The sequence below is a fragment of the Drosophila ananassae genome, chromosome XL (genome assembly GCF_017639315.1).
Source record: "Drosophila ananassae strain 14024-0371.13 chromosome XL, ASM1763931v2, whole genome shotgun sequence".
In the NCBI taxonomy this organism is placed as follows: domain Eukaryota; kingdom Metazoa; phylum Arthropoda; class Insecta; order Diptera; family Drosophilidae; genus Drosophila; species Drosophila ananassae.
In genome coordinates, this window is record NC_057931.1 from 4,399,806 (window position 1) to 4,425,536 (window position 25,731).

The 25,731-nt window shown below is 39.6% G+C and overlaps 2 protein-coding genes across 4 annotated transcripts; both read right to left on the minus strand.

The window, feature by feature from the left end:
• Nucleotides 1-3,201: 3,201 nt before the first annotated feature.
• LOC6503542 (fizzy-related protein homolog) lies at nucleotides 3,202-17,860 on the minus strand. Of its 2 annotated transcripts, none has more exons than XM_001964149.4 (5): nucleotides 17,515-17,860; nucleotides 13,897-14,404; nucleotides 11,084-11,336; nucleotides 4,979-5,212; nucleotides 3,202-4,920 (listed from the first exon to the last, which is right to left on the minus strand). In XM_001964149.4, exons 2-5 carry the CDS (start codon nucleotides 14,016-14,018, stop codon nucleotides 4,093-4,095), a joined length of 1,437 nt encoding a protein of 478 aa, XP_001964185.1. In that variant the 5' UTR covers nucleotides 14,019-14,404; nucleotides 17,515-17,860; the 3' UTR covers nucleotides 3,202-4,092. The 2 variants fall into 2 exon arrangements, with proteins under 2 accessions (XP_001964185.1, XP_044572670.1); XM_044716735.1 differs by lacking the exon at nucleotides 17,515-17,860 and adding an exon at nucleotides 15,537-15,735.
• Nucleotides 17,861-18,085: 225 nt separating this feature from the next.
• Nucleotides 18,086-25,666, minus strand: LOC6503541. 2 transcript variants are annotated; one of them, XM_001964150.4, is made up of 5 exons: nucleotides 25,236-25,666; nucleotides 24,787-25,114; nucleotides 23,473-24,616; nucleotides 21,827-22,274; nucleotides 18,086-21,764 (listed from the first exon to the last, which is right to left on the minus strand). In XM_001964150.4, the coding sequence occupies exons 3-5, from the start codon at nucleotides 24,428-24,430 to the stop codon at nucleotides 18,926-18,928; spliced, it is 4,245 nt and encodes a 1,414-aa protein (XP_001964186.2). In that variant the 5' UTR covers nucleotides 24,431-24,616; nucleotides 24,787-25,114; nucleotides 25,236-25,666; the 3' UTR covers nucleotides 18,086-18,925. The 2 variants fall into 2 exon arrangements, with proteins under 2 accessions (XP_001964186.2, XP_044572683.1); XM_044716748.1 differs by having other exon boundaries at nucleotides 24,789-25,666.
• Between the last annotated feature and the right edge of the window lie 65 nt (nucleotides 25,667-25,731).

The window sequence follows — 25,731 nt, forward strand, 5'->3', positions numbered from 1 at the left end:
GGGCCACAAACGGCCGAGATATGAGCTCTCGAGAGCTCATTTCTGGCCCGATCTGGCAGCGCTGTGCATTTTTGGAATCGGGGATCCAATGTCCATCGAACTGCATCATTAGTTTTTCGATATCGAACAACTCATTTCCGACCCGATTTTCGAAAAAATGGAAAGGGGTTACATCACGTTTTTTCTCGATTTTGGCTGAAAATTTTATTGTCCGATTTCGGCGATCTTTGAATGCATTTCGACTAATTTTGGGACGCTGATTCCGAAAATGTGCGGCGTTGCCAGATCGGGCCACAAATGGCCGAGATACAGGCTCTAGAAACTCCATTTCTGGCCCGATCTGGCAACGCTGCGCATTTTCGGAATCAGCGTTCAAATGCCCACCGATCTGCATCATTAGTTTTTCGAAATCGAACAACTCATTTTCGACCCGATTTTCGAAAAAATGGAAAGGGGTTACATCACGTTTTTTCTCGATTTTGGCTGAAAATTTTATTGTCCGATTTCGGCGATCTATGGATGCATTTCGACTAATTTTGGGGTGCTGATTCCGAAAATGTCCGGCGTTGCCAGATCGGGCCACAAACGGCCGAGATATGAGCTCTCGAGAGCTCATTTCTGGCCCGATCTGGCAGCGCTGTGCATTTTTGGAATCGGGGATCCAATGTCCATCGAACTGCATCATTAGTTTTTCGATATCGAACAACTCATTTCCGACCCGATTTTCGAAAAAATGGAAAGGGGTTACATCACGTTTTTTCTCGATTTTGGCTGAAAATTTTATTGTCCGATTTCGGCGATCTATGGATGCATTTCGACTAATTTTGGGGTGCTGATTCCGAAAATGTCCGGCGTTGCCAGATCGGGCCACAAACGGCCGAGATATGAGCTCTCGAGAGCTCATTTCTGGCCCGATCTGGCAGCGCTGTGCATTTTTGGAATCGGGGATCCAATGTCCATCGAACTGCATCATTAGTTTTTCGATATCGAACAACTCATTTCCGACCCGATTTTCGAAAAAATGGAAAGGGTTACATCACGTTTTTTCTCGATTTTGGCTGAAAATTTTATTGTCCGATTTCGGCGATCTATGGATGCATTTCGACTAATTTTGGGGTGCTGATTCCGAAAATGTCCGGCGTTGCCAGATCGGGCCACAAACGGCCGAGATATGAGCTCTCGAGAGCTCATTTCTGGCCCGATCTGGCAGCGCTGTGCATTTTTGGAATCGGGGATCCAATGTCCATCGAACTGCATCATTAGTTTTTCGATATCGAACAACTCATTTCCGACCCGATTTTCGAAAAAATGGAAAGGGGTTACATCACGTTTTTTCTCGATTTTGGCTGAAAATTTTATTGTCCGATTTCGGCGATCTTTGAATGCATTTCGACTAATTTTGGGACGCTGATTCCGAAAATGTGCAGTGTTGCCAGATCAGTCAACAAATGGCCGAGATATACGCTCAAGAATCTCCACTTCTGGCCCGATCTGGCAACGCTGCACATTTTCGGAATCATAATTCCTCTTCATCGGATTGAATTTGTTTTTTTATCCCGGGCGAATGTGTTCAGCGTTGCCACATCGGGCGCGAAATCCCCAGGAGCATATACATTAGCGTTGCCACATCGGGGAAGAAATTCCCTTAATAAAACACACAATCAATCACTCTTTAATGAATACTAAAGGTTACAGGATAAAAATACTGGCGCTTACCAACACGCATTATACCCCACCCCTATTGTTATCGATAGTTACTATCGCCGTTTACCAATACACATTACGTTCCACCTCTAGTGTTTGTCGTTTTACAACACACACTACATTCCACATCTTGTTTTAGTCGTTTTGCAACACTGAAACCCCATAGTGGGTAACATAAAATGAGATAACTTGCTTAAATTTATTCTTTACTAGCGCATCCAACTGGGTCATGGCATTGGCCAGATCCTGTGTCTTTAACACCAAAACACAATCGGGAGGCCTACCCCGTCGATTTACACAGGATGTCGCACAGCATCGGCACTATCGGGATAATATCGAAAAATTAAAAAACTATATTTAAGCAATGTTTTGGATGAGGAAAGGAGCTACTGAGTTCCCTGATTCCAAAATGGTATACCATTTCCAGATCGGATTCGGATTCGCAGAGATATTCACTTCGGAATGGGGCCAAAATGGGGATACTGCGAAATCGCAGCATTTTATAGGGGAACCCCTTGGGAAAAAATCGAAAAATTAAAAAACGATATTTAAGCAATGTTTTGGATAAGGAAAGGAGCTACTGAGTTCCCTGATTCCAAAATGGTATACCATTTCCAGATCGGATATGAATTGGCAGAGATATTCACTTCGGAATGGGGCCACAATGGGGATACTGCGAAATCGCAGCATTTTATAGGGGAACCCCTTGGGAAAAAAGCGAAAAATTAAAAAACGATATTTAAGCAATGTTTTGGATAAGGAAAGGAGCTACTGAGTTCCCTGATTCCAAAATGGTATACCATTTCCAGATCGGATTCGGATTCGCAGAGATATTCACTTCGGAATGGGGCCAAAATGGGGATACTGCGAAATCGCAGTATTTTATAGGAGAACCCCTTGGGAAAAAATCGAAAAATTAAAAAACGATATTCAAGCAATAATTTGGATGAGGAAAGGAGCTACTGAGTTCCCTGATTCCAAAATGGTATACCATTTCCAGATCGGATATGAATTGGCAGAGATATTCACTTCGGAATGGGGCCACAATGGGGATACTGCGAAATCGCAGCATTTTATAGGGGAACCCCTTGGGAAAAAAGCGAAAAATTAAAAAACGATATTTAAGCAATGTTTTGGATAAGGAAAGGAGCTACTGAGTTCCCTGATTCCAAAATGGTATACCATTTCCAGATCGGATATGAATTGGCAAAGATATGCACATCGGAAGGGCAAAATCTGGGGAAATTCCCCCAAAATCCAAGCCTATCCCCTATTCAGAGGGTCTCTACGCCCCTGGCCGGTGCAAAATCGAAGATGAAGCTTCGTTTCCAATCCAAAGCTCCTGCCCCCAAAAGCTTGCCCCCCCCCGGGGGTTTCACGGTCAAAGTGGAGCTTGCCAGCGGATGGTTCGAGACACGGCAAAGCCCCATAACCGTTTCGGGTTGTGAGCCTGGCTTTTACGATAAAAACTTAAAATTTCAAATAAAAACGCTGTAATTTTTTGGGCACATTGCAAAATTGTATAAATTTATTACATATACATAGTTTGGAGTATGAGTGAGAGGTGGTGTGGGTGTGGGGGTGGGGGTATGTGCTTTAGAATAAGCGATTGCGAGAAATCAATCAAATTTAACTTAATTGGCTAAGCAAAAAAATATATATGCACATATATATTATATATTATTTGTTATTTTTTATGTATATCAATTGCCTTAAATGTAGTGGTAAAAAAAAAATAAATTTTTGAGAAAACAAACAAAAAATTTTTATGTTTTACCTAATATATATATATATATATATATATATGATATATGTGTGAGAGTGTGTGTGAGTTTTTTTTTTAAGTTAAAAATTACAATTTTTCATTAAGCTTATGTAGACTTAGTTCGTTTTTTTTTTCTCAGTTCTCAGTTCTTGATTTATCATTTTTCTGATATTATTATTTTTTTTTTTTTTGCCATTTCCTAGGCTTATAATTTATAATTTATAATTTATACAATCCGACATAAATTTCTTTTTTTTTTCTTGCGTTTTAGTTACTTTTCCGTTTTTTTTTTTTAACTCTATTGCTCTTGGTATATTATGATATTATGATAAAACTAAAAATTCACTAAACATAGGATGGACTGGTGATCCGCAGCATATTGACAAAAATATATATAGAATATATATATATATATAGAGAATGGTTATAATAGCGCTCTCGATTAGGTTAGATCGATTAATTGGTAGTTAGCTTGGTTTGCTGATTGGTATTTTGCTTTATCCTTGTTCATATCCTTCCCATCTATTTTATTTTTATTTTTATTTATTTTTTTTTGTATGCCTTTGGCGCCTCGCTCTCTCAGTCTTCACCCAATTACTATACTCCTCCACATCCGGATCTAATTATCTGATATTGGCAAATAGATTCAGCACGGATTTGTTCTCCTTTTGGCTCCGAGCTTTACTAAAGACATTCCAGAAACGTAACGTCTCATCACCGGCACCAGTTACAATCGCCTCACCATCCGGACTGAGGGCTAAATAAAGGACACGATACGAATGGCCAGTCAGTTTGGCCACTTGGGTGAGCGATGGATATTTCCAGACCAGGATCTGATTCTGTGAATAGCCGTGGGTGGAGACCAGCTCCGAGGAGTGCTTCGACCATGCCAAATTGCACACCTGTGAGCCGGTGTCCACGCACTGCATGGGCTGGCCCGTCAACGTATTCCAAAACCGGATACATCTGTCCGCCGTTCCCCCGCCGCTAGCCAATAGACCGTGATGATGCGGCGACCAGGCGATCGCCTTCACCGCCGCCATATGCTCCGTATACGATTGCACCGGACTAAGTGAGTGCTGATTCCATACATATAGTCTATTGTCATTGCCCCCACTGGCCAGGTATTGATTATCCGGTGACCATTTCAATCCGCACACCTCCTGCCTATGCCCGGCCAGCCGTCTCTCCGATTGCAGTTGCGGTGTTCTCGTATCCCTCTGAATGATCCATCTGTCGCGCGATCCACTCGACAGGATGTCACTGTTCCAGGCCAGAGCGCCCACACGCGCCGAGTGGCCATTCAGCTTGTTGATCTGCTTATTGGCGGCCACGTCCCAGACGGTAACATAGCCATGGTGGGTGCCCACGGCGACGGTGTTGCCGCGCTCGTTCCACGACACGGATGTCACTGTATTGGCATCCGGACTGAGATCACACAGGCGGGTAACCTAAAACAGAGAATAATTAGTAATTTGAAGGGATTTTGGGATGAAAATCATCACTTACCTGGCTGGTGCAAGCACTCCAGAGGTAAACACAACTGCCCAGGCCCACGGCCAGGACATTTTGTGAGGACCAGTCCACCAGATTCAAATAGAAGTCGTCCTGCAGCTCTGGGGCATCCAGAACCTTGAACGGTATCCGGGAGATCTTGCGGGTGGCCTTCCTCGGTGATCGGAGCAACTTTTGGCTTTTGGCGCTAACTGGCGACAGGGAGTAAGGACACTCGCCATTATAGTCCTGCAAAGAAACAGAAGGATAATGGTAATTAGTAAGAGTTATTAACTGTTATGTAGTGGGTATTCTATAGTATCTATATCTGTAATATATTCAGGTCCAATTCCAGTGGCAGTCGAGCAAGAAATTGCCAAAGTGAATGTGTTTTGTTTGCAACTCGCGTACTTGGCGTTCGGCAATTAACGCCACGATGCTAAAAAAAAAAATAAAAACAGTAACCACGTTGTCATAGGCCTACCCCCTCCCTTTCAAACCACCCACAAAATACATAGAAAAACATTAGAGAGACTATGCTAAAAAGATAAATATACAAGAGAAGTTCTTTGCTTTTTATGACTAATTTTAAAATATTTTTCTTAGCTTTTTTTATAAAAAAATATATTAAATTTTAAGTAACAATTTCTCCAAGTGCATCTAACAAAAATTTGCAATTGTCACGCATTTGTTGGCTGCTTTTGTTTGCATAGAAAATGCGAGCAGGGCCGGGAAGTGTGTTAAGTGTATGCGTAGGGGTCACTCCCCCCCCTTTTTCCAACGCCCCCCCCCCTCCTCCCTCTCTTTTTTCAAAAATAAGGGGGGTCTCTTACGCAATCAAATACAATACAAAAAGTGCGTAAGAGTTGGAGACAAAAAATAGCCAGACAATCTTTTATGGGTCTTGACTTAAAAATTCCTTTAAAAAAAAAAATCCCTAAAGATTAAAAACTGATTAAATATTTTAAGAATGTTTAAAAAAAATAGAGATTATTTGAAATAAATTAAAGCTACATTCAAGCAAGATTTGTTTTCAAAAAAATATAATTCAAGAAATAAATAAACCTGAGAAGAGTTAAAGAGTCTTTAAAGAGTTAATATTTTCGTGACGAACAATATCTAAAAAATGCATTATTCTCATTATTCACTTTCTTTTAATGTTGCTTAATTCATTTAAGAGTATTTCTATCATTTTAAAGTAATTTATTTATAATATTCAAATAGTTCTTTCGATTAAACATAAAAACTAAGTAATAGCAAGTATTTCTGTCTCTACACTCTCTCTCTTATATCAAGTCCTAAGGATCTTAAGCCCTTTCGTCACCTTTTGAAGCCCCCACCACGAACAACACTTTTTATTGCCCAATATTTTTGAGTAAAAGCATTTGTCATGATGGGTTAGTCAGGTTCTGGTCATCATACACGAATTCCCACCGATAATATAAGCAAACTTCCTGGCAAATAAAGCTCCACCCCAATGACCCTAAACGCTCAAGAGGTGCTTCTTCTGACCCATGGGGAGGGAGTTGTACTTATATATATATATGAATGTAGTCCCCCCCTTCCAAAAATACACTTGACGTCATGCTCAGAGGGCTTTTAATTCATTTAACAAATTAAAAAAAGACAAAAAAAAAAAAGAGAGGAAAGAAAAACTTAATTCAATTAACAGAGGAGATGAAATAAAAAGAACTTAATTACAACTTTTGAGGAGGGGGGGATTAGATGACAAAAAGAAATAATAAAATAAATAAAATTAACACACGTGCGTGTGTAGAGTCCTTAATAGTCACTTTACACTTTGGCCAAAAAAGCAATAAGAAATAAAATTTAATGGCTTAGTCTTTTGGCTTTTAAGGTCTTTGCTTCCATTTTCTGGGAATAGCTGTGAGTGGCCTGTAAATGGATATATTTTTTATTTTTCTATAAAACGTACAAGCAACTGCCATTAAATTTAAATGTTTTTCGATGCCATGCAGAGTGAAAAATAGGCAAAAAAAAAAAAAGGGTTAAGCCTATTAGAAATTCAATTGTAAAAAACAAGAGACTACCAGTTGATAAATGGCAAGAGGAAATCCAACAACTTGTTTTTTTTGATAAAAATCTTTTATTTTTTTGTTAAGTTTGTTTATTTTTTATCTGATTCTGTAAGCTTGTCTTTGAGGCTTTTTTTTTTTTAAATTCAATTAACAAAAGTCCGAGTCACAAGTCTGAGAAAAAAAGAAATCTATTTTTTGAAAAAAAAAAAAGAGTACAGTATGGTACATTTTTTTATGGCCCTGTTGTTCAAAAAAATACAATCATCACTCTTTCATTTTGTTCAGAAAACAGCCGGCCGGCTTTCTTTCTTGTGACTTGTTTTTTTATATTTTATTTTTATTTTTATTTCTGTGGGCGGCGCTTAAAAGTCTGGCTTATAAATTAAACAAACAAATAACCAACCAGAAGCGAGAACCGTCAACAAAAAGAAATAAAAAACACGCCGAAAGCGTGATTCCAAAAATAAAAAATAAAAAAACTAAGAATTTGAAGTCTTGGGAGGTTGGAGGAGGAGGAAATCTTAAGCCATGTTTAATGGTAATTTTGAACCTGTCGCTACGATCTACGGATCTACGGGGATCTGCGATCCAAAACTCCCAACAACTAGCAACCGAAAGCCACACGAAAATAGTCATCGCTAATGCGATGTTAATGCAAATGTCTGCTGCATAAATTAATAATTATAATAACAATAAAAATGCGGACTGAAAGACCAACCTTCTTAATGGCTATTCGAAAATGGGCACTAAATAACAAAATAAAATACCAGGCACCACAAATTGTAAATTAAAGCAAAAATCAGAGCAACAGGTGCAAGAAATGGGGGAGTTGGGGATATAATAGTCATTTTTCAAGGGGTTTTCAAGGTTTTAGGGGTTTACTTTCTAGACTTTTTTATTAAAAAAGTTATATTTTATTTATTTAAAGTTATAATGAATTTATAAATTTATTTTTGTAATACTTTCTTTTAAACCTTAATAAAAACCTATTCAAAAGATCTAATACTTTTGTACTTTCGTCACAAAAATTCTTTAGTTAGAAATTTCTTGTGAAATTTAGACTTTAGATTACTTTTGGGTTGTTAATTAATAAACTTCCTCATTTCTTTAAAAATTAGAAAAAAGAAGCTATAAATAGAAGTTATTCAAGATATTAAATGTACTTTCGTCACAAAACTTAAAGAAATTCCTTCTTAAAATAAGAGAGGATTCTTTCTAGTTTTTTAATTAAAAATCTTCCCTATTCTTAAAAAAAATATAAATAAGAATATAATAAAAGCTGATAATAGAAGATATTCAAGTAATTACATGTTTTTTTCGTCCAAAACTTTGCTAAACGTCTAGAGAAGTCTCCTGCCAAAAAATAGCCACAAAAATTATATTTCAAAGCTCTGGCATTCATTGAAAATTAGAAATTGTTAGCACACATCTCTGGAGCCAACAAAAACCAATCAAAACAATGGCAAAAATGTCTGCTAAAGTGTTGAGACCATATATTTTCTGAGACCATACCTCCTCTCCTACTGTAGACATTTTTTTGAGAAAAAAAGAAAGAGCTCCAAAAACCCCAGCCAACAGCTACATTATTTATGACAATAACTTTGCGACCGCACATAATTGAATTACATATTGTTTGTTATGACCACAGGCCCCGAAAAATAATAAATAAATAACTATATACAGTCTGAAAAAAGGTAAAAGAGGGAGTGGTATGTTGGGTGCCGTGTTAATTGTGTGGGCGTGATATAGATGAATGGGCCACGATTTGCGGTTGAATAATTGCTGGGAGACACAAAATCAAGCCACCACTCGACAGTTGCCAATTGCCAAATATATACTCCATTAGGCCTGACAAAAAAGCAAAAACAAAATAAATCTCTGATCGCCATTAATCAAAAAAAAAGAGTTGCTTTTTCCCTCCAAACCTCTATACCCTCCTACCACTTGAAATCTTGAAATTTCCGAGTCAAATGGGCACACAGAGAGATCTCTGTGATCTCCGAGAGCCCCATTTGGCCACAAAACCATTCGACTCAAGTGTCGTTTTAGACCACTGAAGTAGTAGTTGAAGATGCGGTCCAGTCCGCGCCACTTCAAGTTGCCTTTCTTTCTACAAATATCCATTATTTTGATACTCTATGTGGTTTTTGGGGTTTACATCTCCTCTAGATCATCTTGATTTTTATTTTTTAAAAAGATTTTCATACCCGGTTCTATGATTTTTCTTTCCTTAAAAAAATTTAGAGGATTTAGGACTTCGTCACTGGTATTGAAGACTTTATAGAGTTGAAAAAACCCCTTTTAATAGGAAAGTCTATAAGAAAATGGATTAAAACTGGTTTTTCTTTAAAATTTTAGCTTCTTTAGGAGTCATTTTTCTTTTAAATCTTATATTTAAGGTCTATAAGACTGATTATTTCGTTAGTATTTCGTTACTAAATTTCTACAACCTTTTTAAAGCTATTTATAGCCAGTACTTCTACCAAAAATAGTATTTATATATTTAATCTACTACTTCAGTTCCTTAAACCCCAATTTAATTTCAAAATTTCTATAAAATCTCTAAAAACCAATAACTTTCGTCACAAATTTTCATCTCTCAACTCTATTAACTCCCTCAAGAGTCTTCCCTAGAAGAATTTAATTAATTTCTTTATTGAAATACTTAATTTTTAGAAAATATTACTTCTATAGAGTCTCCCCTATTCGTTTTGAATAAAAACTAATAACTTTTTCATTATTTCAAGTGTGTGATGAAGGTGCCTCGTGTGTCTGAGTCTCTGCGGGTTGGAATTTGGTGTTTTTTGTGAGAAGGGGGGGGGCCTTTATTATACTGCCGTATCTATGGACTTTTGCTTCTGCTCTGCTGCTGGCAACGTGTCAACTGTCAAAAATCAGTCAAAACAACCGGAGACGACGATGAAAAAAGGGCCTAAACGAGCGGTCATCGGACGTGCCCCACACGTTTCAACATACATATAATATATTTGCTTTGGGGATTGTGAAAAAAAAAAAAAAAACGACATAAATCTGATAAGAAAGCAAATATGTCAGCTCTGCCATAACAATAAATCTAATGAATCGAGATGGTCGAGATCTAATGACAAGTGGCAATAGATCTACCCCCCAGACCATACCATTATTATTTTAAATGTGTGTTTTTCATTTTTTGAAGTAACATTTGAATAGATATTTGTACAGTTGTTACATTAGATATTAGAGATCCAAAAGAGATCCGTGAAAAATAAAAAGCAAACACGTTAGAGATCGTCACGAATCAAAAAAAAAAAAAAAGAAAGAGTCTGTTAACCTCCTCTACTCGGGCCTAACTTTTCTCTACAAAAAAAACCGGTTTTTCCTTCTTTTAAACCCAAAGAGATCAATAAAAATTTCTTTAGACAAATAGGGGGAAAAAAAAGGAAAAACTACTACCAGGAAAAACTAGTTTCTTTTATTTTTTTTTTAAGAAATAAAAGAAAAGTTATCATTACACCTGTGACTCTATTAAAAAGATACAGATACGATCCCACGATCTTGGCTTTCAGTTTATTGAACTTTTCTTTTTCGTCTCGGCTATTTTTGAATTATTTTTTGCAAAAAAAAAAGAGCAACAAATAAGAAAGAAATAAGAAACCTCAATTAGCACCGACTGCAAATTCAATTAAATGCATTCTTGCAAGAACACAATACAGAAGATCCCAGAAAGCTCAATGGAAAGTCAAATGCGATGACCTGCTTCGGATTTTATTTTTATTTTTTATCATTTTTTTTAGGTGGGAAAATTGAGGACTTTTTTGTTAAGAAATTGTTTAAAATTTATGAAATTATAAGGTAGAATAAGAATGGTATTTAATATTAAGAGATTGTATGAGAGAAGTTATTAAATAAATTAAATAAATGGAGTTATAGAATTGGGAGTTATAGAGTTATAGATTTAACTTTCTTATAAGTAATATGATATGATATAATATGATATAGTATTTATCTTATTTTTCATAGAAAACATAACTCTATACCATACTATACCTTGCTCTATAAACTCTTTAAATTTAATAATATTATTATAGAAAATAAAACTAACCTGCTTGGTGGGTGACTGATACTTGAAGAGGCTCCTCTTGGCGGCCGGGGTGTAGGTGTTCTCGTTCCGCTCCTCGCCGGCGGTCTTCACATCGTCGATGGCCGACCCGAGGAGCTCGTTCTTTAGGAGGCAGGAGTAGGCGAGGCTATCGCGTGCCGTCTCCCCGCAGTCCCGCTGCTTCTTGCTCGTCTGGGGCGAGTTGTCATTCGACTTGTTGATGGAGGCGAAGTTCGTCTGCCAGTTGTTGTTGGCTCTGCCGCAGGGAGAACAAAAAAAAAAACAAATCCAAAAAAAATCACACACGAATCACAGACATTTTTAAAGTTAATGCCCTTAAATGCTAATCATTAGATTAATTTTTTTGTAAAATGGTAATTGCAATGAAAAGGCCATTAATAATAAAGGTGGTAAGGAGAGACTTGGGAGTAGGGTCTAGGGACTAGGGTCTAGGGACTATGGTCTAGGGAGTGAAGTGCTTTTTATACTTAGAGAAAATAATTGGCTTTTTAATAGGCAAGGGAATTATTTTTTATTATTATTCTCGAATCGAATAGATTATATTCAATTCTAGATTTTATATTTATATTTTTTAATTAGTTTATATCGAATTTTTTAGTTAGTATTTTCTTTAATAGAAAGTAAAAATGAACTAAAAACAATTTAAATAAAATTCTATCTTTTGTAACAAACAGTTTCGAGCACTTTTGAAAGTCTTTTTGAATTAAATAGGCTTTTTAAAACCCAAAAAAAAGAACATATTTGAAACCGAACTTGTATTCAATTTTAATATTAATAAAACTTGTATAATATTTCATAAAAAGAAGCTTTCTAGAACCAAAAACCCTTTCTTATAACCCGAGAACCTCATTTCCTCTAACCAATAACCTTAATAAGGAAAAAAATTTTAAAAAATATATAATAAACATTTTTTTTAGAACAAAAAAAATAATGCCAATGCTATGAAATTGAATTTAGGCAGGTCTGGCAGACGAGAGACCCCCAGAGGCAGGGGGTAGGGGGTCTACCCACTCGCAGTTGCTCACAAAAAGCAATTGTTATTATTTCAAAGCTATTAGACACGAAAAACGTGTGCAACGTGCAAAAATTATACAAAAAAACAAAAAATTAAATTATTGACGGTCAAATTTTTTGTGCAAATTCGCAAAAAAATATATAATATTTTGCCATGACACTTTTGGCCAAGTGTGAGAGTTGTTTCGGAGATACCCCCTACCCCAAGACCCCCCCCCTTTTTTTTTTTTAAACAAAATGCATTGAAAAACTGTTTACGAATGCAATAAACGTGGCAGTCTGTGTCTGTGACTGTGACTGTGTGGGCACCCCTTTTTTGATTATCTGGCCAAACGCATTTGAAGTGCTTACTTCCACCTCGAATAAATCAAATTTCATAAAAAGGGGGGGTCGTCTCTCAGTTGACAATTCAATCATTCCAACAGGTTGTCTGTCAAGGGGGGGGACTCCATCATCATCATCATGCTAAACTAACTCTCTAACCGGAAATTAATTAAGTCTTAAAAAGGCAGCGACAAAAAAATATGAAAAAAAAGGCAGAAAAACTACCAACACTTCCATTGAAACCTCACGTCGTTGAACTCCAAGAATATGGCCACAAAGTTGGCTCTTAACTTGGCTCTCAACTTGGCTCTCGAATCCGGCTAACAAGCTTCAAATTTTCCTTGTTTTCCCATGGAGTTTTGGTTTCTTTTTTGGCCCTGTTTGGCCTTTGCTTTTTGGCCAAAAAAATACAAAGGGAATAAATTTTTAATCTTAATTTCTGGGGAGTTCTTGAAGTGAACTTTGGAGACCTCATGTAGGAGCCTTTTTTCTGGGATAAAGGGGTTTTACTAAATTAGGGCTATAAATTTTAAAAGAAATTTCAAGAAAAGTCTAAAGAAGTTGACAAAAAAATACAAGTTCTTTGAAAGTGATTTTTTTTTAATAGTCTACAGAAAAAACAAGACAAATTTTTGAAAACTAATATAGAAACTATAATTTAAAAAAAAGTCAGTAAATTTTGAAAAATTGTTTTTAAAATTTGCAAATAAAATTGGACAAAACATTTAACAAATTAATAAATTATATAAAGTATTATTAAAATTTTTCTTAAATTTTGAAAAATACTTTTTGGGGAATAGATTTTTAGAAACCATTTTAAAACCTATTTTTTTTTTTAACAAAAAAGCAAGAAAAAATTCAAAAAACTATATAAAAACTATAATTAAATAAATTAGTCTCAGTAAATTTTGAAAAAAAATTTATTAAAAATTGGAAAATCATCAATTTGTAAGGTTTAGAGTTTAAAAAACCATTTTAAAACCTATTTTTTTGCAAAATATCCTACAATAAAAGTCAAAAAAAAATTGCAGAAAACTATAAAGAAACTATAATTAAATAAATTAGTCACAGTAAATTTTGAAAAACTATATTTAAAATTTTATAAAACAGCAATTTTGAAAACCCATTTTTTTTAAACTATCCTAGAAAAAAGCCAGAAAAAAGTGGCTAAAAAGCACTTACAACCTGCCCTGTAATGAAACCAGAAGGTCTTGACCAAGAACGTGTTTGTTGGCCATGAAAGCACCGTTAGGACCGCACCGTAAACTGCCACCCAGAGGAGGGGAGGGCAGTCAGGCGGGAAATTCATAGAACCAGGTTTTCTCAGTCACTTTTTTTTCTGTTTTTCTGCTTTTTTTTGTTCATTGAAAGCGGAAAAGATGACGTAGCAATAACGGCTTGTATGTAAAGTTCAATAAACTTTACAAAATAATTAAAAAATAAAATATAAAACTCACCGGCATGGAATGAAACGATCCAGCGATGTGGGTGTTGTGGAGGACTCGAGATTATCAAAAAGGTTCCTTGCCACAGGACTGCAGTGTTTCAGGATTCGTTTCTCATATTCGGGACTGAACATTTTTAGTATATATTTTAGACTAGTTTTAAGTAACTAGTCACGTGACCGTGTCTGTGACTCACTTTTCTTCCTCAAAATATATATTTTTTTTAATTAAAAAAAAAAAAATTAAGAACCGTAAAATTATAAAGAAAATAGCAGCAATTCCAACGAAATGTATATCTTGTAATTTTTTTTCCTTAAGTAAATTATGCCACAAAAAAACGATTTATATTTTTTAAACGAAAAATTTCAAAAATGATTTATTTTTTTGGTTGAGAACTTTTTGGAGAGAATTTTTGGATTTTTGCGAATAATTTGATATTCGATGTCTTCTCAAGTCTTGATCATTTGTGTGAAAGTGAGTAGAAAATATAATATATATATAGGAATTATATATACGGGTGCTGTAAAGAGAGAAAGAGAGAGAGGGAGATAAATAATTAATTCATTAATTCTTTTATTCATGATTCTTGTAATTTATTTGTCTTGTTTTTTCTGGCACGACAACTGTTTTTTTTTTTTTTATTTTTTATTTTGGCTTAAAGTCATTAATCAACGTCTGGGTTTTGGGATTGGGTTTTTGGTTTTCTGATTTATTTTTTTTTTGTTTTTTTTTGTGGGCCTTTCTATTTTCAAATCGTTTTCGCACCCATTTCGCAGGGGGGCGTATCAATCACAGAATACAGAAAAAAAAAAAAAAAACAAGGGGGGTTTCAATTCTTTTGTTGCCTGTCATGTATTTTAAATAAATCTCTTTATATTGCTTACTGAATACTAAAAAAAAAACAAATTAAGAAAATAAAAAATAAATAAAAACTAATAGCAATGAGTAAGAGTTTTAAGCCTTATCCTAAAATAAATCATAAATAAATAGAAATCATAACAACAACTCCTTTCTCCAAACTAAATATTAAAATATTTCTTTATAAAATTCTTTAAAAAAATAAAATTTAGATTAGAAAAAATGAAAATAATAATGAGTAAGAGTAGAACTCTCGAACCTTTTCAAAGCCTTATCTTAAAATGAATCATAAATAAATTCAAAAATAAAATAAAATATAAGCACTTCCCTTCTCTAAACTAAATTTCAAAATATTTCTTCACGTTAAAAAAACTAAAATTTAGATTAGAAAAAAAAGAAAATAGAAAAAAGGCCTTTTAAAGCCTTAATCTTAAAATGAATCATAAGTAAATCCAAAAAAAAACTTAAAATATTTCTACACAAAAATTCTACAACAAATTTAAAATTTAGATTAGAAAAAAAGGAATGAAAAAAAGAAACAAAAAAGCTAATACCCTCTGGGCAGAAAGAAGTGCCTTCTAATTAGAAACGCCCCATGGGTTCTCTGGAGGTTCTCTGGAGGGTCTAGGGCCCCTTCGTGATTTCTTGTAATTAATTTATGGGCGTTAAGTGTTGCTTGTTTGCGGCGCTGCTAGATCTTCCTCATAGACTATATGGATATAGAGTTTGGATCTAGCCACTAGCCACTAGCCACCACTGCCACTCACTTTGATCACAAAAGCGTAAAAACTTACTCAGGTATATCACTTCCGCATTTGAGTCTCTTCTTTACCCCTAGCCACACTTTATCCAAAACAAAAATAAATAAATAAAAAAAATATATAACTTTTTTTTTTTTTTTTTTTTGTTAGTTTATGTTTTTAGAAAATATACATTCTGTATGCTTGAAGTAGAACTGAATGATTTGAGTTCAGAAACCAGACTGACAGGCCAGATAGGTTGTAATGGCACAGGTTACTGATCCCACTCACTCCGAAAAACCCAATTCCAGGGGGGGTAGATAATGTTATTGACTTGCAGGTAGGTGCTCTTTAGGGGCAGGTAGGTTAGGTGCCATGCCACCGAGGCACCTAAGAGGGATACTGATAAGCCGCTGATAAGTCAAGTAAACATATGTGTCTCTCAACTTATGACTCAAGCCCTATAATTCATAATTAGTTACAAGAGCTGACTTGAACTGGACTTCTGATAAGCTTCGAAGTAGCTCCCAGGGTGGGTGATAAGGAGCCTGGAAGTGGAGCCACGATGGAGGGGCAGTGGGGAGATTGCATCACAGAGGCCTGCCTTAGGAGCCAGCCAGACAGTGGGAATCACTTGTTTGGATTTTTTTTACTGAAAGCCGATCCTCAAGGGAAAATAAATAAACTTGGCCTTAATTTCTGCATAACTCGACTAAATTCTGGTTATTTTTAAAACTGAGATAGTAGCTAATAAAATTTCAAATTTTAAATTATTTTTACAAATAAAAGAGGGTTGATTGCAGAGCCACCCCTTTGTTTAGAGCCACCCCAACTCCTACTCTCCTACTTCTACTCTCTCGCTCGCACACTGCATTGATAAATGGTGACACGTAGGTCCCCCTGACCCGCATATCCCCACCCCTCTATTTACTCTCTTGTTCTCTCTCTCTCTGGGAGAGTTCTTGGCTCTCCCACGTTTTAGCCCCCTTCTTGGTCTACGTCTATCCCGCTCCAATGCAACCGATCAAGGACAATGAACTTGAACCATCTGTCCCTCTTCCTCTTGCCCCGATCTAAGCCAATCATTATTGTCTGTTCTGTGCTCTACCACCCCCTCCCCCTCTGTGTGTGATTTGTAATTGTACTATTTTTAGTTCATGACTTTCCATTCGAACAGATGGCGAAGGTCATCAGAAGTCGCCTGGCTGGGGAGGGAAAAAGAAAAACACGATAACTCTCCAGGATCGAACGCAGTGGGAGAGAGAGTGCTGATGGTGCTGGTGGTGGTGGGAGAAATATCTGATATCTGAGGAATTTAAAAATAAAAACCACAAGATATAGAATATGTGGTTTTCCACAATTCCACCTCTCGCTTGGGAATTATTTCTGGCCCCGAGACTACACTGCTGCACCTTATCAGCCGTGCCGAGAGAGAGAGACAGGCTAACAGTATAATGATAACGGGGCCTCAGACAACAACCCACCCTCCTGTGGGAAAGAGCAAGCGACAGAAGCCGATAAGGGAGGGAGGGTGGTGGTGGTGTGGCAGTGGTGGTAGTATTGTTTTTGTTGCTACTACTACTGCTTCTGGCATAATCGATGGCCAAGACAGAAAATTATGTCAAGGACATGAAATCGGCAAATACCATACTACCAAATTGCTGCGACTAAATATTTAACTTGGCAATTTGCAAGGCACTAGTTTGGCCAATAATTTAGTGGCTTACTCTCTTAATGTTTTCTTTTCTTTATTGTTTTTATTTATTGCTTTTTGTTGTTGTTGTTCTTCCTATTGAGCGTACATGTCGCTTCGGACTCTCTCGCTCGCACACAATGTACAGCTAGGCTAGAGTAATAGTGCAATGGAAAGAGAGATGATGACGGTTATCTCTTGCCAGACAGACGTAACTGTTAAAAAAAAGAAAAACACACACACAGACACGGTACTATCCCAAAATAGACAATCATAACATGCACTTTGCACTTTGAGATTCAAAGATGATCTCATTAGATCTATGTTAGTTGCACTTACGTTCTATGGACTTTTCAAACTTCACAGGATGGAGTTTTACGCGCTCAACTCGAAAAAAAAAACTGTTAATTTTGATTTGGAGTGGGTCACACTCAACACACACGCACGCACACCGACGCGACGCGACGCTAACCGCGGCGACCTTTTCCCCGTTTTTCCGCTGTGGGAAAGCTGAAAAACGGCCAATGTTGTTCCGTTGTTTGATGTATTTGCTTTAGCTTAAGTTGAGCGGTCCACGGACGTCGAATGCTTGGCGGTGCGGTGCGCGAGTCTCGACTCTGTCTTCCTGCTGTTGCTGCTGCTTCTTCTTCAATTACAAATACAATTGTAAATACAAAAATACAAATATTAGTGTTGCCAGACACCAAAAACTATCGGTTGGCCGCGAAAATATACTAAAAAATCCCATAACATCTGTAAAATACATTGCCATCTCTATATTTCAAATATATCGCAACAATAGGACTATCGATTATTCGCTGTCGTTATATTTTCAAAATATGACAGTTAATAATTAAATTTGCTGCAATATTTGAAATAAGTCCCAAAATTGAAAAAAAAATACTTGCAATTAACTATGAAAAAATATTAAATGTATTTCCTTGGATAATACCAAGAGCGTGATGACATGAAAAATAAATACACATAATTACTCTTAAACGATAAACACAAAAATGGGGACGAAAAAAAATAATTAATGTTATTAGCATCTCTGGTAACTTACTTAATAACTTAAAAACTAACTATAGATAACTTGACATACGCACAATTTTTATAATCCAAAACAGAATACTTTCTGATTAAATAATATATTTTATATTAATATATAGATGTATTGTTAAGAAAGTTATAAGCTATTTAGATGATTTCGTTACAAAAAATATATATATATATATATCAGATGATATATATGTTTTGCGATAAGCGTATACCGCTAATTTCGTACACTATTAATTTGTTTTTATTGTTAGATCTTACGTAGAAATATATATATATATCATGTAAATTTATTGTTTAGTTTTGTTATATAGCTGTCTATAACGTCGCTATGTACAATGAAACGATGCCAATTACCTTGGTGTTGTGTGTGTACAAAAATTTGTTAGATTACATGAAGGGTTTCTTTTAATTTGTTTTTTTTTTTTGAGGCTAGGATGGGTTTTTTTCTTTTCTTTTTTTTGTAGTTGTATGAATACACCTATCCCCTATCTTTTGTCGATTTTTGTAGAACTATATATTTTAGGTTTTCCGTTGCTTAGGATTTGTACTTGCAAGTTGCTCGCCCAATTGCCGAATTGGGTTTGTTTCTCTCTCTCTCTCTATCTCTCTCTCTTCTCTTCTAGCTGTCTCTTTCTGTGTGGACACTTGCTGTCTCTGTCTAATGTGTGTGTGTGATTATTAGAATTAAGGCTCAGCGTCGTCGTGTAGCTCCTCCTCCTGCTCCTGCTCCTCCTCCTCCTGGTTGGCCCATCGGTGATGCAGTTGCTCCACTTCCGACAACTCCTGCTCCCCGACTCCGGGCACTGTAGCAACTAATGGCAGTGATCAGATTGCTGTTGTTATTGTTGGTGTTTTGGGTATTGCTGCTGCTGCTGTTGGAGCTACTGCTGCTGCTGCTGCTGCGCAGCGACCAGCGCTTGTTCAGGTGATCCGCCGCCGCCGCCAAGGCAGCTGTGTAGGCCCGCGTTCCAATCGCCAGTGTGGGAACGGCGGCGTTCAGTTTCTTCGGCGAGGGTGGCGGCCGGGCGGAGATGGCTCCATTACAAGACTGCAGCCGCGAAGATTTGGCACTCCCGGGTGATGGTCCGACGCTGCCGCCACCAACTCCTCCGCCGATACTGCCGCTGGAACTGGCGCTCAGAGTGGTTCGCCTTAAACTGCGTCTCTGCTCGCGATCCTCGTGAATCCGCTTCAGACGCCGCGACGGGACAGGACGGGGTGTACTGCCGGCACTCGGAGTACGGACACTGGCCGGACTGGCACTGCCCCCGACCGGGACATCCGGCTGGGATCTTCCTGCTTCACCGCCACCGGTAGCGATGGGTATGTTTCGGGTGCGAAGCGTCCTCTTGGTCATGTCCAGGCCGAGACCCAGTCCGAGGCTGCACAGGCTGCTGCGCAACTGGCGCTTGTTGACACCACTGCTGGCCGTGAGGCTGTGGCTGCGCCGGGTCATCATCATGGAACTGCTACCTGCCCCTGTACTCGAGCTGGAGGCCACCACATTCCCGCTACGCCGACGACTGGCCGCCGAGGCGTTGATCTCCCTGCTGGCAACCTCTACACCAGATCCGCTTACTCCGCCGCCACCAACTCGACCCTCCACTGGATGGCTGGATGTTCCGCCGGCGCCACCAATTCCAATTCCCGAACCGGCACCATTGCTGTCGCCATAGGCAACTATGGCGGCGGCACTGGCGCCGATAAAGGACTTGGGCTTGCTGGGCTTGAACATCTGGCGTCGGCGGGTCTGCATGTGCTGATGGTTTTCGTTCGGCACATTGCGGTAGCGACGCATCTGACGGATGCGGGTATTCGAGTTGGTAACAGAGACATTTGCGGTGGATGATTCCCCTGCCAGGACACTGGCCCGTTCCAGGGCCTCGCCCACACCCGGCTTGTCCGATACGGGTGAGATGTCCGCATCCTGGAGCTTCTGGATCTGCTCGAAAATATAATGCACAGCATGGGCGTCTTCTTTACGGATTTCCGCCACAGTTTCCGCCAGCATTGAGACGAGTCCCTGCTCCTGATTCCTCTGCTCCTGTTGCTTCTTCTCCGGCTTTTGTGGCTTCTTCGGCTCGGATTTGATTTCTGGTCTTCGACTTGGCTTCTGTGGCAGTTCCGATGGCATCTCCTCATCCAGTTCCTCGCCAGGAACTGCAATTTCCTCCGTCGGTGTGGGTGGCAGTGTGGAGCTAACTTCATTATCCTGTAGCTCCGGTTCGGGTTCGAGTTCGGGTTCCAGCTCGACATCACCATCGACCTCTTCCGGCTCTGATGCAGCTGTCCATTCGTTGGTCGTCGAATAGTGGAACTCCTGCTGGCCAGAACTACTGCTGGCCACCTCCATTTGCTGTTCCCGCTGCTGTTGTTGTTGCTGCTGCTGCTGCTGCTGCTCGAGGGCCACCTGCTCCTCCTCGGCCCGCTCCTGCTGCAGCAGGGCGTCCAGTTCGAGCAGCTCGGCTGGCTGTTGCCACGACTCCTGGGCCACACGCTCCCGTTCCCGCCGCGTCTCCAGCTGCGTGAGGGAATAGCCCTCCTGCTGCTGGTAGTGCTGCTGCTCCTGGATCATCTCCTGGACACTGCAGGAGGCAGCTGCTTGGGCTGCGGCGGACTGGGAATGAACCACAGCTGCTGCCGCGGCCGCCGAACGAGATCGTGCCTCCTGTTCCTCCTGTTCGTTGAGCAGCGAATTGTAGGACTCGGCGAAGCTGTAACTGCTCTCCAGATGCTGTTCCAGTTCGGGATTAGCGCTACCCGGCGCCACAGAGTTGCCGTAAATGGCGCACTTGTCGATGCTGGTGTGGGAGTACATTGTGAGGTCGGGAGTGGCGTCATTCAAGCGGTTACGCTCGTCCGGCTCGGGATCTGGCTCTGGTTCGGTGCCGCCAGTCCACGAATTGTTGATCGTCGACTTGCGCCATGTCTTGCGCGGCTTAAACCAATTCTCGACAGCCTCCACATGCTCCTCCGCCTCCTCAGGATCGGGCTGTGGCTCCTCCTCATCCTCCTCCGTCTCATCCTCGTCCAGGCCAAAGTAATCAAAGTCACGATACGGCTCCGGTGGCAAATGTCGCTTCGCCAAGGCACTGTAGGGTGTTTCCAGGTGATACTCCTCCTCCTCGATGAAGAACTCCTGCGGACAGCTATTCTCGCTATCCACCGGCACCACCACATCATCCTCCTCCTCCTCGACCGTCATCGCCTCCGCCTCCACCAACAGATCCACATCCATATCGGGATCACGTGCCAGAGCGGGCGTTTGGGGAGCAGTTCCTTGTTGGGTATTGGAAGTGGTGGTGTGAGAGGCCGCTGGTGTTAGTATCACAGTTACCACGGACGTGTTGTCCGCCCGCATCTTCTTGGAGGCCCACGTTTTGAGGGCCTGATCGACCAGCGCCTTGCTGGGATTCATGACGTCCTGCTCGTTCAGTATCTCACCGATAAGGTGCTCCTTTCGGACACAATCCACCGCCTCCTGGGGCGTCACCACATTCCACAGACCATCGGTGCCGAAGATCAGGCATCTATTGAATGAGGAGAGCCACATTAGATAATCCTTTATGGTTAAATAACTGATTCCACTTACCTGAAGGTACTCGGATCTATTTTCACAACTTTAACATCGGGATCGGGACTGACTACGAACTCCTTGCACCGGGAATTATAGCTCCAGAGATCGCCCAGGGATCGGGCCACTGCCAGGAAGGGTATATCATCGACCAAAGTTCGTCGGCGGATGGGACCGCGATGCATCGGATCCCGGGGACGATTCCAGACCACTCGCGGCACACCAGACTTGATGGCCACATTGCCGCCGGAACGCTGGATCCTTGTCTTCTCCGCCAGAGACTCGGGCTTGTGGTCGGTGGTTAGTTGGCGGGCCTGCCAGTTGCGTTCGCCCTTTCGCTGGTAGCCCAGGACGATCCCAGAGTCACCGACATGACCGATGTAGATCTTCTCCCGCCGCATAAATGCCACGGTGGCGGTGGTGCCGGCTGTACTCAGGTGGCCATTGGCAGTTCGTGGCCATTTCTCTGCGGGATTAGGGGTTTTAAAGGTTAGAAATTATAAAATAAACTAGAATATTTCATAAAATTATGATTTAAGGGGTTATTTCATTCATAAATCATTACAAAATTACAAAATTTCATCAAATGATGAAATTCAAAAAAAACGTTTTCGAAATCTGTGTTTCGAAATCCCCATGTCCCTCCCCTCCTCTCCTCCCTATAGTATTAAAAATTATTAAAAACTATATTAATATCTTAAAATTACCTAAAAAAGGTTAAAAACAGAATATAAATTAATTTTTATTGTCATTTAGGATGTACAGTTTGAATTCATGGATAGATATTCTGAGAAAATAAAAACGAAAAAAAAAAACAACATGGCCACTATTGACATTTTCCAACACATGCATCTGGCATCCCTCGGATACGTTTTGTATTTGTCGGATTGTCTGGGCCTGTACGAGGCGAATACACAGCACAAAGAGTAAATGGCAAGCCTGTGGAATATTCCACTCCCAGAGCGATAACTTTTCTCTATATGTGTGTGTATCTGTGTCTCAGTCTATGCATGTTATATACATATGTACATGTGTATCTGTATGTGAGTGTGTGTGTATTTTATGAGTAGGCAAACACACAATAGAGATGAGAGACGAACGAGCGGGCGCTGCGATGGTTGAGTCACCGTTACACACGGTTGCATAATTGCTCCACCAAACTAGAGGTGGGAGAGCGGATTTTTTGGGGTCACTATTGTGTGGGGCCAGAACGGCAACCCTATACAGATAGCGGGACTATTACCCGGTTACCCCACTTTCAAAATCTTCGATTGCAAATTCTCTCACTTTTGAAATTCGTGCGTGAGCGGCCGTGCGGTCACATCTCTAAAAGTTTCTGTTTCTTTACTTTTTTTTTTTGTTTTTTGCTTTTGCGAAAGCAAATATGGTCATATGATAGGTAGGATTTCAGGTAAAAAAAAAAAGAAAAGAAGAGAATGAATAAAAAATGGGTAAGAACGAGCACATGGTTGGTGAAAGTTCTCCAAAGCCATCCCATCTTATAAAAACCACAGAGAACGAGGGCTCCCCCCCTTCCCCATTTTTTTTTGTAGTTTTTCTTTGTTTCCGTTTGGTCTGGTCGGTTTTCGATTTTTTGTTTGGGTTTATTTTTATATTTATGCTTAATGGTAGTTGAAGATTTTGAGAATGCCCCCCGTGCTCACCTTGTTCCCGCCACATGGCAAAGTGCGTGGCGATGTAGCCCTCACGTATGGCCCTCAACACATCCTCGTCCTTGTCCGACCAGAACAGCTTCTGCTTTACAATCTCCAGCATGAGATGCTCCTTGGCAAAGACAGCTGCCTCTGGGCCGCCATGTCCGTCATAGATCCCGAAGAAGGCATACTCCAGTTCGTGGGTGAGCGGTGACTCCTGGTAGGCCACCGAGAACTGATCCTCCATATACTTCCGACCGCCCTGACTGCACTGGCCGGTGACGCGCATATTAACGCCCAGCGTGGAGCAGGGTGAGCTTGGTGTGGGACTGGAGCTGGAGCTATCCGAGCTGCTGGAGGAACTGGCGCTGTTGCCGCTACTGTTACCGCTGCTGTTGGCTTCTGTGACAATGGAGCGTGCTGGTACGATGGCTGCCTGACGGCGCAGTCGACTGGATGCTACTCCTCCGCCGCCCCTGGACCGGGACGACATGGCAATGGGCAATGCATGTAGCTGTGATTTTCTCTCTCCCGCCGGATGGGATAGATCCTCTCCTCCTCCTCCGGATGATTGTTGCTCCATTACCGTTCTCCTTGCCGGGGTAGCACAACCGACAACACTGCTGCTGCTGCTGCTGGCATCCAATGCTGGACTAGAGCTATGGCTGCTGTTGATGGTGCTGCCGGGGCGGGCTGGAGAAACGGGTGATAGCTGGCGGGGATTAACGACAATTCTGGGCGACATCCTCGGCGATGAATCGGCATAGAAGTTAATAATATCGTACTCCACAACGGTGACATCCTCCGGCTCCTCCTCCGGCTTTGTTGGTGTTGCAACCGGTGGTGTGCCTCGTAGACGGACGACAGTACGCTCGATGGCTGATTTGATGAGGCATCTATTGGTATTTGTTATATTGCCGCTGTTGCTATAACTACTATTGCTACTACTTCTATTGGCGGGCAACATTTTTGTTATTTTTTTGTTTTTTTTTTTTTTTTGTTTATGTTGCAGCTACTGCTGCTGCTTCTTCTTCTACTTCTTCTTGTGTTGTTTGCTTCTTCTTCTGCTTATTCTTCTTCTTCCTCCCCACGCTTGTTTATCCTTTTTGTTGTTTACTATCCGATGCTCTCCATAAACTGGCCAAAAAAAAAACTGTAAAAAAAAAATAAATTCGATAAAAACAAATGGGAAACGATATATTTTGTATATGTTTTTGTCTCTCTTTCGCTCTCTCTCTCTCTCTCGTTGTCATCACTATCGAACCATTTTAATCGAATTATGTATTTATTTAATTTAAATTAAATTATATATGAAGTACGTACACCGTATTCGAGTTAATATTTTTTTTAATAATCCTTCCTTTCCTTTTTGTAGTTATTTATTTATTTTTTTTTTTTTTGCCCAAAATAGCCACTGGGCGTGTATGTTTGTGTGTTTCTCTTTCCCAACGCCTTCACATGTATGCGTGCGCCATCTAGCGTTCGTTTGTGTGTGTCTCCTTCTTCTCTTCTTCTTCTTCTTCTTGTTGTTGTTGTATTTGCAAATCGCCGCCAAATTGCCTTTGCGTTGGCCTTCTTCTTCTTCTTCGTGGTCGTATTTGCTCGATTTTGTATATTGTTTTTGTTTGTTTTTGTTCCGAAATCTCAAAATCTGAACCCAAATTATTGTTTTGTTTTTGATATAAAATTTTATACATATATATATATATTTTATATTATATATATGAAGCGAGTTTTAAGTTATAGCTGGAGCGAGGCGCGCGCAGTTTCACCTTGATAAAGATAAAGAGCGCGCACAAAATCCAAAAAAAAAAAATTGAAAAGAAAAAAAAACACAAAAAAAAAACTTGTTTCTCCCCGACTCAATTTCTGTCGCTGTCTTGCTGTTGCTTTTGCTTGGGCCTAGTGGCTGTTGTTGTTGTTGTTGTTGGTCTGGTTGTTCCCGATGGTTTTGTTGTTGCCGTTGTTGCAGCGTCTTTCCTTGCAGCAAACAAGCATTTTCGTTGAGTGGAAATTTTGCTTGAAAAACACGATTTGTAATTTCAGTTGTTTTTTTTTTCACGCACACACACAACAACAAAATTCACGGTAAATTGTTCACAACAAAAAAAAAACCAACGGGAAATTAAAATTATAGAGAAAGCAAAAATATAAGCAAGTAGCGAAGCGAAGGTCTAGAGTTAGTGATGTGAGTTTTTCTCTTTTTTTTTTTTTTGATAACTTTTTGACAGCGCCCGATAACACTGTCCCCAAAAAAGGGTTGCCACC

Coding starts and splice junctions, on each gene's coding strand:
- LOC6503542 (XM_001964149.4), bottom strand. CDS start 14,018: ATGTTCAGTCCCGAATATGAGAAACGAATCCTGAAACACTGCAGTCCT. Junction 5,213..11,083: donor ATCAGTCACCCACCAAGCAG/GTTAGTTTTATT, acceptor GTTTCTTTGCAG/GACTATAATGGCGAGTGTCC. Junction 4,921..4,978: donor GGAGTGCTTGCACCAGCCAG/GTAAGTGATGAT, acceptor TCTCTGTTTTAG/GTTACCCGCCTGTGTGATCT.
- LOC6503541 (XM_001964150.4), bottom strand. CDS start 24,430: ATGTTGCCCGCCAATAGAAGTAGTAGCAATAGTAGTTATAGCAACAGC. Junction 22,275..23,472: donor TGCCATGTGGCGGGAACAAG/GTGAGCACGGGG, acceptor CTAATCCCGCAG/AGAAATGGCCACGAACTGCC. Junction 21,765..21,826: donor ATAGATCCGAGTACCTTCAG/GTAAGTGGAATC, acceptor CTCATTCAATAG/ATGCCTGATCTTCGGCACCG.